The 20,817-nt window shown below is 40.5% G+C and overlaps 1 protein-coding gene across 1 annotated transcript in view; it reads right to left on the bottom strand.

The window, feature by feature from the left end:
• Dok6 (docking protein 6) overlaps positions 1-20,817 on the bottom strand; it is a 564,609-nt gene that overhangs the window by 97,479 nt on the left and 446,313 nt on the right. The window contains exon 7 of the mRNA XM_052155464.1: positions 2,918-3,035. Within this exon, the coding sequence (XP_052011424.1) occupies positions 2,918-3,035 (118 nt within the window). The remainder of the gene's footprint in view (positions 1-2,917; positions 3,036-20,817) is intronic.

Genomic DNA, 20,817 nt, shown 5'->3' with positions numbered 1-20,817 from the left:
TCTTCTCAAGATTTTCTATCTCCAATGTTTTCTCCCTTTGTGATTTCTTACTTGTTTCTACTTCTGTTTTTAGATCCAGGATGGTTTTGCTGAGTTCCATCATTTGTTTGTTTGTGTTGTCCTGTAATTCTTTAAGAGATTTTTGTGTTTCCTCTTTCATGACTTCTGCCTCTTTACTCAAGTTCTCCTGCATTTCTTTACGTTTTTTTTTTTTTTTTTTTTTTTTTTTTTTTTTTTTTTTTTTTTTTTTGCGTTTCTTCTTTATTGGCTTCTATCTCTTGAGCCTTATTCTCCTGCATTTCTTTAAGTGATTTTTGTGTTTCCATTATACGGGTTTCTAGCTTATTCATGTTCCCCTGTATTTCTTTAAGAGACTCATTTATGGCCTTTTTGTGTTCTTCTAGCAGCCTCATGACCAGTGATTTTAAATCCAAATCTTGTTTCTCTGGTGTATTGGCATAATCAGGACTTACTGATGTTGTAGAGTTTGGTTCAGATGCTGCCATATTGCCTAGATTTCTGTTAGTAGCATTCCTGCATTTGCCCTTTGCCATCTTGTTCTCTGGAGTTAGTTGGTCTTGTCTCTGGCTGGTGTTTGGGCCTCCTGAGGGGTTCTGGGGCTATTTCTGCAACACTATATGGCTGGGTTTCCCCTGTAGCAGATTGCTGATGTGCTGTCCTCCTCTTGGGTGCCCTTGCAGCCCTAGTGTGCTTTGCCCCAGATTGTGTCTGTGAACCAGGTGGTGCCCATTTGCACCTTCAGGGAGTGCTGAAGGGAGTATGCTGCAGGGACCTTTTCTGCGTGCTGATCACTCTGCTGGGCAGCCAATCTCCCAACCGGGTTGGTGCACACAAGGCTAGCCTAGCTGCTCAGGCCCTGAGTCTAGGCAAAAAACCTGGGAGGCCGAGGTCCGAGGTCTGAACAAAGTTCCCCTCGGGCTATGACTGTTAATTGGTTCTGTCAGGTGGCCAGGTTGGCTGGTGTGCAAGTGTGCGAGCCCTGAAAGTACTGGGAGAGTCTGCTGTGCTAACAACCTCCTGGGCGGGTTGACACACAGATGGCCCACGGAGCTGCCCAGTTCTTGGGGTCAGTCCAGGGCCTGTTGGGGCCTAGACTTCCCCCCTCCCCCCGCTATGTTAGCCTCGGCCTTTGCCTGCTTGAGCTCTCTGGTGTCCTGTAGGCAAAATGGTGGCATGCGAGCCAGGCCCTGGCAAAAAAATCTCCTGGCTGGGTTGGCACCCCGATGGCTCCCCGAACAGCCCAGGGCCTGGGTGCAGGCCAACGCCTGCTGGGCTTAGACCCCCACAATGTTGGCCTCGGGTTATGTTTGCATACCTCAGTCTGTCTGATCTCTCTGGAGTCTGAGAACCAAGATGGAGGTGAGTCGTGACTGGCGGGAGGCAGAGTTCTGAAGTGGCTACTGTGCGGTGAAAGGCACTGTAAATCCACCGCTGCTTGGAGCCCGGATGGCCAGGGAAGGTCAGTGGTCATGAGCGCAGGGCCTAACTGGATCCTGTGTCACCTTGGTTCCACTGCTGATGGCCCTTCTGCTGGATCAGCCACTGCTGCACTGCTGCCGCTGCCACCACAGCTGCAGCCGCCGCCCTACCTGCTCCTTTTCTATCTGTTTCATTTATTTGTTTTTGTTTTTTGACACTTTGTTTTTTATTTGATATATTCTTTATTTACATTTCAAATGATATCCCCTTTGCTGGATCCCCCCTCCCATAAAGCCCCATAAGCCCTCTTCCCTTCACCTGTTCCCCAATCACTCCCATCCTGTTTCCCTGTCCTGGTATTTCCCTACACTGCGGGCAGAGTTTGGAACATTCTATACAAGATTTTGAGTACTATGCTATATTCATGTTCCTGGTTTCTGATTTTTTTCACTTCCCAGTTTTGTGTGCTTTCCATAACTATCAGTCGTTATACTTTTTAATAAGTCTCATCCAAATAAAGGACACTAAAGGACACTATCTTAAGTACAAGTATCAAGTCACCCGTACATTAAAAGAGCTGTTTAAAGTATAAAATGCAATTGTCTTTATGTATGGAAAGAAAAAAATAAAATGAAACAAAATCACTAAACTAACTGCTGATGGTTTAAGTAGCTGTGCATTCACAAGGTATTTACATGGTGCCTGCTACATTCAAGTTGAAGGTGCTCAATAAATGCTTGTTGGTTGAGTGTATTTTCAGTTGTGCATTTCAGTATTATCTTGTGTTTCTTACTTCCTCCAGAGAGTATATTCTATTTGAAGGATAAGAGTATTTGCTTAAAACAAAAGAGAATGAATAGAAAGGCAATGGTAAGGATTTTGTGGCTAAAAATCAGTTTTCTGATATCATTCTAGTTTCCTCATCCACTGAACCATTCCCATGTTGGTTATGTAGTCATTGGGAAAACCACAAAGGCATTGTATTTATACTGACTCCTTTTTGACATTGTCCCTCCTCAGTGAGCCCCTTAATAGACTTTGGTTATACCTGAAAGCTTTGGTGGGTAAGTTTGTGAAGAATTTTAGTGCCAAGCCTGAAACCAGATCCTGAGCAGATGCTTAATACTAGGAAGAATGAAAGATGTTGGAAAAGAACTTATTTGTAAAACAGAATAACACAAACTTTTTGGCTTTAAGCTTTTCACAATGTGCTTGGTATAATGGTTTACTCAACATCTTTTGCCAAATTGTTCCTTATCACTCACAAAAGATTTTCAGAACAATTTTATAGCATGCATGGATAAAAAAAAAATAGCTTTTAAAAAGAAATGGTGAATCTCAACATTCTTATTGCACTGAGAAAGTTGATAAGTGGAAATATAAGAAAAGAAATCAATGCAAATACACAGGAATTTGTAGGATTCTCCCACAAAAGGAAGTGAATGACAGCGAGGCTTGTCATTGTAAAGCTACTTGCCTTGCAAGCTGTAGATTTCTCCAACACTGTTCTGACGTGTAATGTGATGCCAATATGCACTCCGAGGAAGAGAGATGGATTTGGATAACGTCATCGGTTCAGTCAAGCTTGTCTGAAGCTAAAAGAGAAGGAAAATATTTCTTAGACCTCAGAGATATCAAACTCAATCAACCGTTAAAAATGGAAAGGATTGAATGTGAGTGACAGCAAACAGAATACATTAAAGATTCCCAGATAATTCCCTATTCAAGAATAGCTGTGTCAAATGTGAAACAGCCAGTGATGTGTGCTATGCTCCAGTGGATGACTCCACAGATGTACACAAGTGGAGAGAGAGGGAGAGTGAGAGGGATGGAGGGAAAGACAGAGGGAGAGGGAAAGAGAGAGGAAGAGGGAGAGGGAGAGAGAGAGAGAGAAAGAGAGGGAGAGGGAGAGAGGGAGAGGAAGAGAGGGAGAGGGAGAGAGGGAGAGGGAGAGAGGGAGAGAGAAAGAGGGAGAGAGGGAGAGAGGGAGAGGGAGAGAGGGAGAGAGTGGGAAAGGGAGAGGGAGAGAGAGGGAGAGAGGGAGAGTGGGAGAAGGAGAGAGGGAGGGAGAGTGAGAGAGGGAGAGGGAAAGAGGGAGAAGGAGAGAGGGAGGGAGAGTGAGAGAGGGAGAGGGAAAGAGGGAGAAGGAGAGAGGAAGGGAGAGGGAGAGGGAGAGGGAGAGGGAGAGGGAGAGATTGAGAGCGAGAAGGGGAAGAAGAAGGAAGTAGAGGAGGAGAAGAGAAGAGAGAAGAGAAGAGAGGAAGAGGGAGAGATGGAGACAAGAGAGACAGAGACCTTCCATCTCTCCTGCCCTTTATGTAGCGTGCCAGAAGAAGGTGTGGTCAAGATTAAGGGTGGATCTTCCCACCTTAAAATATCTACATTAAAGGTCAATCTTCCCACTTCAAGGATGAACAGGTGGGCAGGATCATGGGGACTTTTATTCTGCTATTGTTTCCTAGGTTCAGTAAACAGCCCTGTCTAAAGGGGATACCTGTGATAAAGCAGGATACCTGATAGCCCTTTGGCCTCCACACTCAGTTGTTCACTCTCTCACATATGTGTATAGACCACACACACACACACACACACACACACACATACACACACACACACACACACACATACACACACACACACACACCATGTACTACTATAAATATATAAATATTAAAGCGCACATAAAAAACAGTGAATCAGATTCATTAACATGGTCATTAAGAATCCCAGTGAATTCTTGCCAATAGAGAAATAAAACTGGCAAATACCCAGAGGAAAATCAGTCACGGGCTACATTGAACTAGTTTGCATTTCAGTGGTTGAAAATGATTTACATGGCCCATAGCATTTATTTATTTATTTATTTATTTATTTATTTATTTATTTATTTATTTATTTATTTATAACTCCATATTTTCTTCCCCCTCTCCTGTCCCAGTCCACCCCTAGACTGTTCAACATCCCATACCTCCTCCCTGTTACCTTGTGTCCATGAGAATGTCCCCACCACCCACCCCCAACCCAGTAGACCTCTCAACTCCCTGGCATATCCAGTCTCTTGAGGGTTAGATGCATCTTTTTTGACAGAACCCAGACCCAGCAGTCCTCTGCTATATATATGTTGGGGGCCTCCTCTTGAACTGGATTCCACTTTAGGCCTGCTATTGGACCTTCCAAAAGAGGGTTAATATCCAAAATATATGAAGAACTCAAGAAGCTAATCACCAAAATCCAAGCAACCCAATCAAAAAATGGGGTATAGAACTAAACTGAGAATTCATGACAGAGGAATCTTGAATGGCTGAGAAACACCTAAAGAAATGTTCAAAGTCCTTAGTGATAAGAGAAATTAAAATCAAAATGACCCTGAGATTCCACCTTATATCCTTCAGAATGGCTAAGATCAAAACCCCAGGGGACAACACATGTTGGTGCAGAAGTAGAGATAGAGGAACAATTCTCCATTGCTGGTGGGATTGCAAACTGGTACAACCCCTCTGGAAATCAATCTGGGGGTTTCTCAGAAAATTGGAAATAGGACTAAATGTCCAAAGGATGTATAGAAGATAAAATAATTTAAGGCATGAAGGAGCAGGCTGTTAGAGTGACATACCCTGGAAAAATCACAAGAGAACCATGTTCAGACTCTTCCTAAAATCTCCTCCCACTTTTGTGCAGAACTGCTTTCCTTTATTGAATCATTCTTTTGCACAAACTGAGTGAATATTCTCTCTGACAATCACAGTGAAAAGAGAATTAAATTTTGAATGTATTGCTTTTGAGGTTAGCTGATTACATTATTCCCTGGGGCATATGAATAACAAAAAAAAATAGAAAAATGGTTTATTTGGTCTTTGAATATGTTACTTTAACATAACCAGTACAACATATAAAGAGACGACTTAGCTAATGCCATCACAAAAGCTAAGAATGCCATTAGTTAACTTCTGAGGTCTATAACACAGACATCTCTGTTTTGCGGTAACTTTTCCACCTGACATTACCACTACAGTATTTGGAAAATGTCTTAATTTATGATGTTATTTGTTCTATTCCTATAAAAGCTTCATGAAATGTTATCACACTGGAATGTGGAATTCGAAGTAACTTGAATTTGCTATTTTATACAAGCTCAACACACTCAGTTTATTGAAAGTTTGCTACCAGATCAATTTTTGCAGCTAATTCTTATGTATCTCATATGATACTTTCAAGTTCTCTTTTCTTTTTTTTTTCTTTTCTACAATCTTTGTTTACATTCCAAATGATTTCCCCTTTCCCGGTTGCCCCCTCCCCATAAGTCCTATAAGCCCTCTTCCCTCTGCCCATTCCCTGATCAACCCCCTCCCACTTCTCTGTCGTGGTAACCCCCTAAATTGCTGGATCAAGCCTTTCCAGGACCAGGGCCCTCTCATTCCTTCATCTTGGGAATCATTTGATATGTTAGTTGTGTCTGAGGATTACCTGCCATGCAATAAGGACACATGCTCCACTATGTTCATAGCAGCCCTATTTATAATAGCCAGAATCTGGAAAGAACCCAGATGTCCCTCAATGGAGGAATGGATACAGAAAATGTGATATATTTACACAATGGAATACTACTCAGCAATTAAAAACAATGAACTCATAAAATTCTTAGGCAAATGGATGGAATTGGAAAATATCATCTTTTCTATTTACAGAGTACATATTCCCACTCCCACCTTCTATATATGTTGGTATGAAGGACAACAGATTGTGGGTTTTTTTTTTTTTTGTGTGTGTGTGTGTGTGCTGGGATTAAAGAAGAGTTTTCTACACCCTTTTCATGAATAGACATATCCCGTTCTGCTGCAGCCCTGTTAGGTAGGAAACAGCTATGAGAAGGGTGATTTAAGTTTAGATACCATCAAATGCGCCATCTAGATAAATTTCATCACCTACTACTGTGTGGGAGTAGAAACAGATTTCATTTTATGGTGGCACTACTGAGAGAGGAAGCCAGCTTCTCATAGAAAACATGAATTAAGCACATAAATCTTTATTTAATTGATATCAGCAATGCTTATCAATTACATCAACTAAACTGAATTCATATTAATCACAGTTTTGTTTATTGTCTAATCTTTATTCCTTTCTTAATCTAGTATAATTTATTATTTAAATTTAATAAAAGTGATTTTATTTCTATATTTTAATTATGGTAAATATTTCTTTTTTATTTATTTTATTTATTATTTTCTAAATTCTTAGTTTACATTCCAAATGCTTTCCCCTTTCCCAGTTACTCCCTCCCCATATGTCCCATAAGCCCTCTTCTTGCCTCCAATTCTCCAATCACCTCCCTCCTTTTTCTCTGTCTTCATACTCCCCTACAATGCTGGATCAAGCCTTTCCAGGATCAGGGCCCTCTCCTTACTTCTTCATGGGAGTCATTTGATTGTCTTGGATATTCAGAGCTTCTGGGCTAATTAATATCCACTTATCGGTGATTGCATTCCATGCTTATTCTTTTGTGATTGGGTTACCTCACTTAGGATGATATTTTCCAGTTTCAACCATTTGCCTAAAAATTTCATGAATTCATTGTTTTTAATTGCTGAGTAGTATTCCATTGTGTAAATATATCACATTTTCTGTATCCATTCTACCATTGAGGGACATCTGGGTTCTTTCGAGCTTCTGGCTATTATAAATAAGGCTGCTATGAACATAGTGGAGCATGTGTCCTTATTGCATGCCAGGGAATCCTTTGGATATATGCCCAGGAAAGGTATAGCAGGGTCCTCCGGAAGTGTCATGTCCAGTTTTCTGAGGAATTGCCAGACTGATTTTTCAGAGTGGTTGTACCATCTTACAAACCCACCAGCAGTGGACGAGTGTTCCTCTTTCTCCACATCCTCGCCAACACCTGCTGTCTCCTGAGTTTTTAACCTTAGTCATTCTGACTGGTGTGAGGTGATATCTCAGGGTTGTTTTGATCTGCATTTCCCTAATGACTAATGATGGTGAGCATTTCTTAAGGTGCTTCTCGGCCATCCAAATTTCTTTAGGTGAAAATTCTTTGTTTAGATCTGTTTCCCAGTTTTTAATAGGGTTATTTGGATCCCTGGGGTCTACCTTCTTGAGTTCATTGTATATATTGTATATTAGCACTCTATCAGATGTAGGGTTGGTGAAGATCTTTTCCCAATTTGTGGGTTGCTGTTTTGTCCTTTTGACAGTGTCCTTTGCCTTACAGAAACTTTGTAATTTTATGAGGTCCCATTTGTCAATTCTTGATCTTAGAGCATAAACTATTGGCATTCTGTTTAGGAACTTTTCCCCTGTGCCCATGTCCTCAAGGGTCTTCCCCAGTCTCTTTTCTATTAATTTCAGTGTGTCTGATTTTATGTAGAGGTCCTTGATCCACTTAGAGTTGAGCTTAGTACAATGAGATAAGAATGGATCAATTCAACTCCCCGTGGCCATCTTCACTGCCCGCTGGGGCAGAAAACCATCACTAGGTACTGTATTATCCCAAGCTTAAGACCTCTTGGGGTGCAAACCGCCAGGGATCTGCCTGTGCCCAGGACTTGATCACATAGGCAGATTATCTGCCAGCCCACCAGTCTTGGGGCCTGTGTCCTTCCTGGAGAGCAGCAGAGGGAGAGACTCCCCACAGCCATATTTGCTGCCTGCCAGGGCAGAAAACCATCACTAGGTACTGTATTATCCTGAGCTTAAGATCTCTGGCGGTTCATCTGCCAGCTGATCTGTCATGGGGACTGTGTCCTATGTGAGAATCAACCCCACCACCACCAACAACAACTTCGCTCCATGACAGAGCAGTCCAGGAACACCTGGTTCACCATGACAAACCAAGTACAACATTGCTTGAGGCAAGACTGAGAAAGGCTCCAAAGGCACAAAAGAGGAAGGCAGCATATCAGCAAACTGTGCCAGAGGAAACCCAGTCATCCAGTCTCACAGAAATAGCCTTAAAGGTCCACAGTAGGTTGAAGCACCAGCCTGTGACAATAAGACCATCTAACACCAGTGAGAACTAGATGGCTAAAGGCAAATGTAGGAATGTTACTAACAGAAACCAAGACATTATGGCAGCATCTGAACCCAACTCTCCAACAATAGCAAGTCCTGGATATCCCAACATGTCAGGAAAAAATGAGTTGGATTTAAAATCACTGGCCATGATGCTGTTAGAGGAACACATGAAAGACATAAATAAATCTCTTAAAGAAAATCAGGAAGAAAAGAATGGGGCGGCGGTGGCTGCTGCAGTGCAGCAGTGGCTGGTGCAGCTGAAAGGCCATCAGCAGTGGAACCAAGGCGACACAGGGTCCAGTTAGCCCCTGTGCCCACGACCACTGACCTTCGCTGACCAGCCGGGCTGCAAGCAGCTGCGGTTTTGCGGCGCCTTTCGCTGCACAGAAGCCACTTCAGAACTCGGCCTCCCGCCAGTCAGGAGAGTCTCACCTCCATCTTGGTTTCGGACTCCAGAGAGATCGGACAGACTGAGGTACACAAACATAATCCGAGGCCAACACCGCGGGGGTCTGAGCCCGACAGGTGTTGGCCTGCACCCAGGCCCTGGGCTGTTCGGGGGGCCATTGGGGTGCCAACCCAGCCAGGAGGTTTTTTGCCCTGGCCTGCGCGCGCACCGCCATTTTGCCTACATGACGACAGAGAGCTCTGGCGGACAGAGCCTTAACAGGCATAGCCTGAGGCTAACAAAGCGGGGGGTCTAAGCCCCCAAAAGCCAAGGACTGACCTCAAGAACTGGGCGGCTTGGTGGGCCATCTGTGTGTCAACCCGTCCAGGAGGTTGTTAGCACAGCAGACTCTCCCGGTGCTTTCGGGGAGCGCGAGGACGCCCGCCCGCCATCCTAGTCACCTGGCGGACACAATTAACAGTCATAGCCCTAGGGGAACTTTGCTCTGACCTTGGCCTCCCAGGCTTTTGCCTGGACTCAGGGCCTGGGCGGCCAGGCTAACCTTGTGTGCGCCAGCCCGATTGGGGGATCGGCTGCCCAGCGGAGTGATCAGAATACAGGGGAGGTCCTGGCAGCATACACGGTCGGCACTCCCTGGGGGTGCACACGGCTCCATCTGGTCCACAGACACAATCTGGGGCAAGGCCTCAGGCGGGAGCCCTCAGCTCAACTCTCTTCGCTTCTGGATCCAGATCAGCCTGGGCAACGGCACCACATCTCCAGGTCCTGCAAGAGGCTAGAGGGGCTTCCGGGCGGCCAACTGGGAGAAGTCGGTATGCTCCGAAACTTTATTAAAACTCAAAGCACACACTGCACCTAACACAATAATTGTGGGTGACTTCAACACTGCACTTTCCTCAATGGACTGATCAGGAAAACAGAAACTAAACAGGGATACAATGAAACTAATTGAAGCTTTGGACCAACTAGATTTAACAGATATATATAGAACATTCTATCCTAAAACAAAAGAATATTCCTTTTTCTCAGCACCTCATGGTACCTTCTCCAAAATCGACCATATAATTGGTCACAAGACAGACCTCAACAAATATAAGAAGATCTAACTAAACCCATGCCTCCTTTCAGATCACTATGGAATAAAAGTGGTCTTCAATACCAACAAAAACAACAGAAAACCCACATACACGTGGAAACTGAACAATATTTTACTCAATGATACCTTGGTCAAGGAAGAAATAAAGAAAGAAATTAAAGACCTTTTAGAGCACAATGAAAATGAAAACACAACATACCCAAATCTATGGGACACAATGAAAGCAGTGGTAAGAGGAAAACTTATAGCCCTGAGTGCCTCCAAAAAGAAAATGGAGGGAGCATACATTACCAGCTTAATGACACACCTGAAAGCCCTGGAATTAAAAGAAGCTATTTCACCCAGGAGGAGTAGAAGGCAGGAAATCATCAAACTCAGGGCCGAAATCAATCAAGTAGAAACAAAGAGAACCATACAAAAAATCAACAAAACCAGGAGCTGGTTCTTTGAGAAAATCAACAAGATAGATAAACTCTTAGCCAGACTGACGAAAGGGCACAGAGAAAGTATCCAAATTAACAAACTTAGAAATGAAAAGGGAGATATAATAGCGGAAACTGAGGAAATCCAAAAAATCATCAGATCCTACTACAAGAGCCTGTACTCAACACAACTGGAGAATCTGGAGGAAATGGACAATTTCCTTGACAGGTACCAAATACCAAAATTAAATCAGGACCAACTAGACCATCTAAACCGTCCCATAATGCCTAAAGAAATAGAAGGAGTCATAGAAAGTCTTCCAACCAAAAAAAGCACAGGACCAGATGGTTTCAGTGCAGAATTCTATCAGACCTTCAAAGAAGAGTTAACACCAATACTCTTCAAACTATTCCACAAAATAGAAACAGAAGGAACACTACCCAATTCCTTCTACGAAGCCGCAATTACACTGATACCAAAGCCACACAAAGATCCAACAAAGAAAGAGAACTTCAGACCAATTTCCCTTATGAACATCGATGCAAAAATACTCAATAAAATTCTTGCCAACCGAATCCAAGAACACATCAAAACGATCATCCACCATGATCAAGTAGGCTTTATCCCAGGGATGCAGGGTTGGTTCAATATACGGAAATCCATCAATGCAATCCACTACATAAACAAACTCAAAGAACAAAAGCACATGGTCATTTCATTGGATGCTGAAAAAGCATTTGACGAAATTCAGCATCCTTTCATGCTTAAAGTCTTGGAGAGAACAGGAATTCAAGACCCATACCTAAACATAGTAAAAGCAATATACAGCAAACTGGTAGCCAGCATCAAATTAAATGGAGAGAAACTTGAAGCAATCCCACTAAAATCAGCGACCAGACAAGGCTGCCCCCTTTCTCCTTATCTTTTCAATATTGTACTTGAGGTACTAGCTCGGGCAATTCGACAACATAAGGAGGTCAAAGGGATACAAATTGGAAAGGAAGAAGTCAAACTATCATTATTTGCAGATGACATGATAGTCTACCTAAGTGACCCAAAAAACTCCACTAGAGAGTTCCTACAGCTGATAAACAACTTCAGCAAAGTGGCAGGTTATAAAATCAACACAAGCAAATCAGTGGCCTTCCTCTACTCAAAAGAGAAGCAGGCTGAGAAAGAAATTAGGGAAATGACCTCCCTCACAATAGCCACAAACAGTATAAAGTATCTTGGGGTGACTCTTACCAAACATGTGAAAGATCTGTATGACAAGAACTTCAAGACTCTGAAGAAGGAAATGGAAGAAGACGTCAAAAAATGGGAAAACCTCCTATGCTCATGGATCGGTAGAATCAATATAGTTAAAATGGCCATTTTGACAAAAGCAATATACAGATTCAATGCAATACCCATCAAAATCCCAACTCAATTCTTTACAGAGTTAGAAAGAGCAATTATCAAATTCATCTAGAACAACAAAAAACCCAGGATAGCTAAAACTATTCTCAGCAACAAAAAAAAAATCTGGGGGAATCAGTATCCCTGACCTCAAGCAATACTACAGAGCAATAGTGTTAAAAACTGCATGGTATTGGTACAGTTATACGCAGGAGGATCAATGGAACAGGATTGAAGATCCAGAAATGAACTCACACACCTATGGCCACTTGATTCTTGACAAAGAGGCTGAAAAAATCCAATGGAAAAAAGATAGCCTTTTCAACAAATGGTGCTGGTTCAACTGGAGGTCAGCATGCAGAAGAATGCGAATTAATCCATCCTTGTCTCCTTGTACTAAGCTCAAATCCAAATGGATCAAGGACCTCCACAAAAAGCCAGACACTCTGAAGCTAATAGAAAAGAAACTGGGGAAGACCCTTGAGGACATCGGTACAGGGAGAAAGTTTCTGAACAGAACACCAATAGCGTATGCTCTAAGAGCAAGAATTGACAAATGGGACCTCATAAAATTACAAAGTTTCTGTAAGGCAAAGGACACCATCAAGAGGACAAATCGGCAACCAACAAATTGGGAAAAGATCTTCACCAATCCTACATCAGATAGAGTTCTAATATCCAATATATATAAAGAACTCAAGAAGCTAGACTCCAGAAAACCAAACAACCCTAATAAAAAATGGGGTACAGAGTTAAACAAAGAATTCTCACCTGAAGAACTTCGGATGGTGGAGAAGCATCTTAAAAAACGCTCAACTTCATTAGTCATTACGGAAATGCAAATCAAAACAACCCTGAGATTTCATCTTACACCAGTCAGAATGGCTAAGATTAAAAATTCAGGAGACAGCAGGTGTTGGAGAGGTTGTGGAGAAAGAGGGACACTCCTCCACTGCTGGTGGGTTTGCAAATTGGTACAACCACTCTGGAAATCAGTCTGGCGGTTCCTCTGAAAACTGGGCACCTCACTTCCAGAAGATCCTGCTATACCACTCCTGGGCATATACCCAGAGGATTCCCCACCATGTAATAAGGATACATGCTCTACTATGTTCATAGCAGCCCTATTTATAATTGCCAGATGCTGGAAAGAACCCAGGTATCTCTCCACAGAAGAATGGATGCAAAAAATGTGGTAAATCTACACAATGGAGTTCTATTCAGCCATTAGAAACAATGAATTCATGAAATTCTTAGGCAAATGGATGGAGCTAGAGAACATCATACTAAGTGAGGTAACCCAGACTCAAAAGGTGAATCATGGTATGTACTCTCTAATAAGTGGATATTAACCTAGAAAACTGGAATACCCAAAACATAATCCACACATCAAATGAGGTACAAGAAGAAAGGAGGAGTGGCCCCTGGTTCTGGAAAGACTCAGTGAAGCAGTATTCGGCAAAACCAGAACGGGGAAGTGGGAATGGGTGGGTGGGAGGACAGGGGAAGAGAAGTGGGCTTACGGGACTTTCGGAGAGTGGGGGGCTAGAAAAGGGCAAATCATTTGAAATGTAAATAAATTATATCGAATAAAAAAATTAAAAAAAAAAAAGAAAATCAGGACAAAATTATCAAAGGCTAGTAGGCCTTACAAGGGAAACACAAAAATTACTTAAAGAAATTCAGGAGAATATGGGTAAGAAGTTAGTAGCCAATAAGGAGGAAATGCAAAAATCACTTAAAGAAATACAGGAGAACTTTGATCAACAGGCAGAAGTCATGAAAGAGGAAACACAAACATCTCTCAAAGAATTAGAGGAAAACAGAAACAAGCAAGTGAAGGAATTGAGCAAAAACTTCCAGGATTGAAAAACAGAAGTAGAAACAACTAAGAAAGCATAAAGTGAGACAACTTTGGAAATAGAAAACCTTGGGAGAGAATCAGGGGCCATAGATGTAAATATCAACAACAGAATACAAAAGATAGAAGAAAGAATCTCGGATGCTGAAGATACCATAGAAACCATGGAGTCAACAGTCAAAAAAAAAATGCAAAATGCAAAAAGCTTGTAACCCAAAACATCCAGGAAATCAAGGACACAATGAAAAGCCCAACCTAAGGATTATAGACATTGATGAGAGTGAAGATTTACAATTTAAAACACCAGCAAATATCTTCAACAAAATTATGGAAGAAAACTTCCCTAACCTAAAGAAAGAGATGCCCATGAATATAAAAGAAGCCTACAGAACTCCAAACAGATTGGACCAGAACAGAAATACCTCCCATCACATAATAATCACAACCCCAAATGTACTAAACAAAGAAAGAATACTTAGGGCAGTAAGAGAAAAGGGGCAAGTAACATATAAAGGAAGACCTATCATAATTACACCAGACATCTCACCAGAGACCATGAAATCTAGAAGATCCTGGGCGGAGCTCATGCAGACTTTAAGAGAACACAAATGCCAGACAAGACTATTATACCCAGCGAAACTCTCAATCACTATATATGGAGAAGCAAGATATTCCATGACAAAACCAAATTTACACAATATCTTTCCACAAACCCAGCCCTACAAAGGAAAATAAGGGGAAAACACCACTACAACTAGGGAAACTATACCCTGGAAAAAGCAGAATATTAAACTTCTTTCATCAAACCCAAAAGAAGATAACCACACAAGTATAAAGTTAACATCATAAATGATAGGAAGCAATAACCACTACTCCTTAATATCTCTTAACATCAATGGAATCAATTCCCCAATAAAAAGACATAGGCTAATAGACTGGTTACATAAATGGGACCCTACATTTTGCTGCATACAGGAAACACACCTCAGTGTCAAAGACAAAACTACCTTAGAGTAAAAGGCTGGAAGACAATTCTACAAGCAAATGGTCTCAGGAAACTAGGCAAAGTTGCCATTCTAATATCAGATAAAATTGACTTTCAACCTAATGTCATCAAAAGAGACATGGAAGGACACTTCTTTCTGGTCAAAGGAAAAATCCAGCAAGAAGAACTCTCAATCCTGAACATCTATGCTCCAAATACAGGGGCACCTTCATTCATAAAAGAAACTTTACTAAAGCTCAAAGCACACATTGCACCTAACACAATAATTGTGGGTGACTGCAACATTCCACTCTCATCAATGGACCGATCAGGAAAACAGAAACTAAACAGGGAGACAGTGAAATTAATTGAAGCTTTGGACCAATTGGATTTAACAGATATATATATATATATCTGTTATATATATATATATATATATATATATATAAACATATATATATATATATGTTTATATATATATATATATATAAAACTTTTCATCCTAAGGCAAAAGAATATACCTTTTTCTCAGCATCTCATGGTACCTTCTCCAAAATCGTTCATATAGTTGGTCACAAGACAGACCTCAACAAATATAAGAAGATTGAAATAATCCCATGCCTCCTATCAGATCACTATGGAGCAAAAGTGGTCTTTAGTAACAGTAAAAACAACAGAAAGCCCACATACACATGGAAACTGAATAATACTCTACTCAATGATACCTTAGTCAAGGAAGAAATAAAGTAAGAAATCAAAGATTTTTTTTTTTAGAATTTAACAAAAATGAAGGCACAACATACCCAAATCTAAGGGACACAATGAAAGCAGTAGTAAGAGAAAAACTCATAGCTTTGAGTGCCTCCAAAAAGAAATTGGAGAGAACATACACTAGAAGACTAGCAGTACAACTGAAAGCACTGGAACAAAAAGAAACTAATTCACCCAGGAGGAGAAGAAGAAGGGAAATCATCAAACTCAGGGCTGAAATCAATCAAGTAGAAACTAAGAGAACCATACAGAAAATCAACAAATCCAGGAGCTGGTTCTTTGAAAAAAATCAACAAGATAGATAAACCCTTAGCCAGCATAACCAGAGGGCACAGAGACAGTGTCCAAACTAACAAAATCAGAAATGAAAAGGGAGACATAATAACAGAAACTGAAGAAATTAAAAATCATCAAATCCTACTACAAAATCCGATATTCAACATAACTTGAAAATCTGGATGAAATGGACAATTTCCTCTACAGATACCAAATACCAAATTTAATCAAGATCAAACAGATCATCTAAATAGACCCCTAAAAAAATAGAAGGGGTCATAGATAGCCTTCTGGCCAAAAAAAGCACAGGACCAGATGGTTTTAGTGCAGAATTCTATCAGACCTTCAAAGAAGACTTAACACCAATACTCTTCAAAGTATTCCACCAAATAGAAACAGAAGGAACACTATCCAACTCCTTCTACCAAGCCACAATTATGCTGATAACAAAAGCACACTAAGATCCAACTAAGAAAGAGAATTTCAGGCTAATTTCCCTTATGAATATCGATGCAAAAATACTCAATAAAATTCTTGCCCACCGAATCCAAGAACACATCAAAATGATCATCCACCATGATCAAGTAGCCTTCCTCCCAGGCATGCAGGGGTTGTTCAATATATGGAAATCCATCAATGCAATCCACTATATAAACAAGCTCAAAGAAAAAAATCACATCATTTCATTAGATGTTGAAAAAGCATTTAACAAAATTCAGCATCCTTTCTTGCTAAAATTCTTGGAAAGTACAGGAATTCAAGGCCCATATCTAAACATAGTAAAAGCAATATACAGCAAACTGGTACCCAACATCAAACTAAATGGAGAGAAACTTGAAGCTATCCCACTAAAATCAGGGACTAGACAAGGCTGCCCCCCTTCTCCATATCTTTTCAATATAGTTTTTGAAATCCTATCTAGAGCAATTAGACAAGATAAAGAGGTCAAAGTGATCCAAATTGGAAAGGAAGATGTCAAACTATCACTATTTGCAGATGATATGATAGTATACTTAAGTGACCCAAAAAAAGTCTACTAGAAAACTCCTACAGCAGATAAACAACTTCAGCAAAGTGGCTGGTTACAAAATCAACTCAAGCAAATCAGTTGCCATTATATACTCAAAGGATAAGCAGGCTGAGAAAGAAATTAGGGAAATGACACCCTTCACAATAGCCACAAACAGCATAAAGTATCTTGGGGTGACTCTAACCAAACAAGTGAAAGACCTATATGACAAGAACTTCAGATCTCTAAAGAAGGAAATCGAAGATCTCAGAAAATGGAAAAATCTTTCATGCTCATGGATTGGCAGAAATAATATGATTAAAATGGCCATCTTGCCAAAGGCAATCTACAGATTCAGTGCAATCCCCATCAAAATCCCTACTCAGTTCTTCACAGATTTAAAAAGAGCAATTGTCAAATTCATCTGGAATAACAAAAAACCCAGGATAGCTAAAAGTATTCTCAACAGTAAAAGAACTTCAGGGGATTCAGTATCCCAGACCTCAAACTTTACTACAGAGCAATAGTGATAAAAACTTCATGGTATGGGTATGATGTCAGGCAAGCGAATCAATGGAATAGGATTGAAGACCCAGAAATGAACCCACACACATATGGTCACTTGATCTTCTACAAAGGAGCTGAAAGCATCCAGTGGAAAAAAAGATAGCCTTTTCAACAAATGGTGCTGTTTCAATTGGAGGTCAGCATTCAGAAAAATGCGAATTGATCCATTCTTATCTCCTCGTACTAAGCTCAACTCCAAATGGATCAAGGACCTCCATATAAAACCTGACACATTGACACTAATAGAAAAGGAACTGGAGAAGTCCCTTGAGGTCATGGGCACAGGGAAAAGTTCCTGAATAGAACACCAATAGCTTGTGCTCTAAGATCAAGAATTGACAAATGGAACCTCTTAAAACTACAAAGTTTCTGTAAGGCGAAGGACACTGTCAAAAGGACAAAACATCAACCAACAGATTGGAAAGGATCTTCACCAACCCTACATCTGACAGAGGGCTAATATGTAATATATATAAAGAGCTCAAGAAGGTAGAACCCAGAGAACCAAATAACCCCATTAAAAAGTGAGGTATTGAGCTAAACAAAGAATTTTCACATGAAGAACTTCAGATGGCTGAGAAGCACCTTTAAGAAATGTTCAACATCATTAATCTCTAGGGAAATGCAAATCAAAACAACCCTGAGATTTCACCTCACACCAGTCAGAATGGCTAAGGTCAAAAACTCAGGAGACAGCAGGGGTTGGCAAGGATGTGGAGAAAGAGGAACACTCCTTCACTGCTGGTGGGGTTGCAAGATGGTGCAACCACTTTGGAAATCAGTCTGGCGGTTCCTCAGAAATCTGGGCATGACACTTCCGGAGAACCTTGCTATACCACTCCTGGGCTTATACCCAGAGAATTCCCTGGCATGCAATAAGGACACATGCCCCACTATGTTCATAGCTGCCCTATTTGTAGTAGACAGAAGCTGGAAAGAACCCAGGTTTCCCTCAATGGAGGAATGGATACAAAAAATGTGGTATATTTATACAATGGAGTATATTCAGCCATTAGAAACAATGAATTCATGAAATTCTTAGACAAATGGATGGAGCTGGAGAACATCATACTAAGTGAGGTAACCCAGTCTCCAAAGATTAATCACGGTATGCACTCACTGAAAAGTGGTTATTAGCCTAGAAACTTTGAATACCCATGACATAATCCACATATTAAATGATGTCCAAGAAGAATGGAGGAGTGGCCCCTGGTTCTGGAAAGACTCAGTGCAGCAGTGTAGGGGAATACCAGAACAGGGAAATGGGAATGAGTAGATGGGGGAACAGGGGGAGGAAAGAGGGCTTATGGGACTTTCAGGGAGTAGGGAGCCAGAAAGGGGGAATCATTTGAAATGTAAATAAAGAATATATCTAATTAAAAAAATGGATCAATTCGCATTCTTCTGCATGGTGACCTCCAGTTGAACCATCACCATTTGTTGAAAAGGTTATCTTTTTCCCACTGGATATTTTCTGCTCCTTTGTCGAAGATCAAGTGACTATAGGTGTATGGATTAGTATCTGGGTCCTCAATTCTATTCCACTGGTCCACTTGCCTGTCACAGAGATGCATGGATGGTTCAATATAAGGAAATCAATCAATGCAACCCACTAAGTAAACAAACTCAAAGAAAAAACCACATGATCATTTCATTAGATGCTGAAAAAGCATTTGACAAAATTCAGAATCCTTTCATGCTAAAAGTCTTGGAAAGAACAGGAATTCAAGGCCCATACCTAAACATAGTTAAAGCAATATACAACAAACCAGTAGCCATCATCAAACTAAATGGAGAGAAACTTGAAACTATCCCACTAAATTCAGGGACTAGACAAAGCTGCCCTCTCTCTCCATATCTTTTTAATATAGTACTTGAAGTTCTAGCTAGAGCAATTAGACAACATAAGGAGGTCAAAGGTATACAAATTGGAAAGGAAGAAGTCAAATTATCACTATTTGCAGATGATATGATAGTATACTTAAGTGAACCAAAAACCTCCACCAGAGAACTCCTACAACTGATAAACAACTTCAGCAAAGTGACTGGTTATAAAATCAACTCAAGCAAATCAGTTGCCTTTCTATACTCAAAGGATAATCAGACTGAGAAAGAAATTAGGGAAATGACACCTTTCACAATAGCCACAAGCAATATAAAGTATCTTGGTGTGACTCTAACCAAACAAATAAAAAAATCTGTATGAGAAGAACTTCAGGTCTCTGAAGAAGGAAATTGAAGAAGACTTCAGAAAATGAAAAAATCTTCCATGCTCGTGGATTGACAGGATTAATATAATTAAAATGGCCATCTTGCCAAAAGTAATGTAATGATTCAACTCAATCCCTACCAAAATCCCAACTCAGTTCTTCATAGAGTAAGAAAAAGCAATTCTCAAATTCACCTGGAATAACAAAGAAACCAGGATGGCTAAAACTACTCTTAACAATAAAAGAACTTCTAGGGGAATCAGTATCCCAGACCTCAAACAATACTACAGAGCAATAGTGTTAAAAACTGCATGGTAAATATCACAGTGCCTGTTTCCATTGTGCTCTGTCTCCGTGCTGTCTTTGCCTTCCATGCTTAGTTTCTTTTCTTTTTTCTTTTTTTCTTTTCTTTTCTTTTCTTTTCTTTTCTTTTCTTTTTTTGTTTCAAGACAGAGTTCGTCTATATAGCCCTGGCTGTCCTGGAACTCACTCTGTAGACCAGGCTGGCCTCGAACTCAAGAAATCCGCCTGCCTCTGCCTCCCAGGTGCTGGGATTACAGGCGTGCACCACCACTGCCCTGCTCCATGCTTAATTTCTTCATTCTTTGCCTTTACTTTACTTTCTACTTCCTTGTAGAAACATATATTTGTGTCTAAAAGTTGGTTATGGATCCTTCTTGACCTGTTTAAAGATCTTTTTCTATACATTATAATTGTTTTCCTGGACATAATTTCTCACCATTCATACTATAAAGTGTGGCTGTGAACTGTGTTCTCACCAAGGGCATTGGAGCACTAAATCTGGGTGTGGTCATATTCAAAGGCTGGTTTTTGAGAAGGCTAACTAAGGATAAAGAAGGTCACATGATACAACTCTAGCCCAAGATGATGGTATCTATATTAAAAAAATGGACACTAAAGGGAATAATATTCATAAAGAGAGGCCATCGGATGACACAACTATGAAACAGACATCTACAAGGCAAGGACTGAGACAACAGAAAAAAGTAAACCTCTTGACTTTGAACTTTTTCACTGCTGACTTTGAACTTTTAGACTATAGAACCATGAAAGAGTAAATTTATGCTGTCTAAGCTATCCATTCTATAGTATTTCTTACTGCCATATCAAATTTTGTATGTCCTCAAATATGATCTTTCCAATAACTTTTAATTTTCATGTTATCCTTAAGCAATGTGTTTAAAATTAGCAATGGATATGCATAGTGACTAAGACAATGCATTTATGGCCCAAATACTTTTATTAGAAACTACTTTTGATTCTAATTTTAAATTTTTGGTAAAACATCTTTCTGTGATAGAATTCAGCAATAGGATAGAAAGACA

This window comes from Apodemus sylvaticus, chromosome 13, assembly GCF_947179515.1.
Source record: "Apodemus sylvaticus chromosome 13, mApoSyl1.1, whole genome shotgun sequence".
Classification (NCBI taxonomy): Eukaryota; Metazoa; Chordata; class Mammalia; order Rodentia; family Muridae; genus Apodemus; species Apodemus sylvaticus.
Note: the sequence above shows the minus strand (reverse complement) of the source record. Positions and strands in the feature narration are given on the sequence as shown.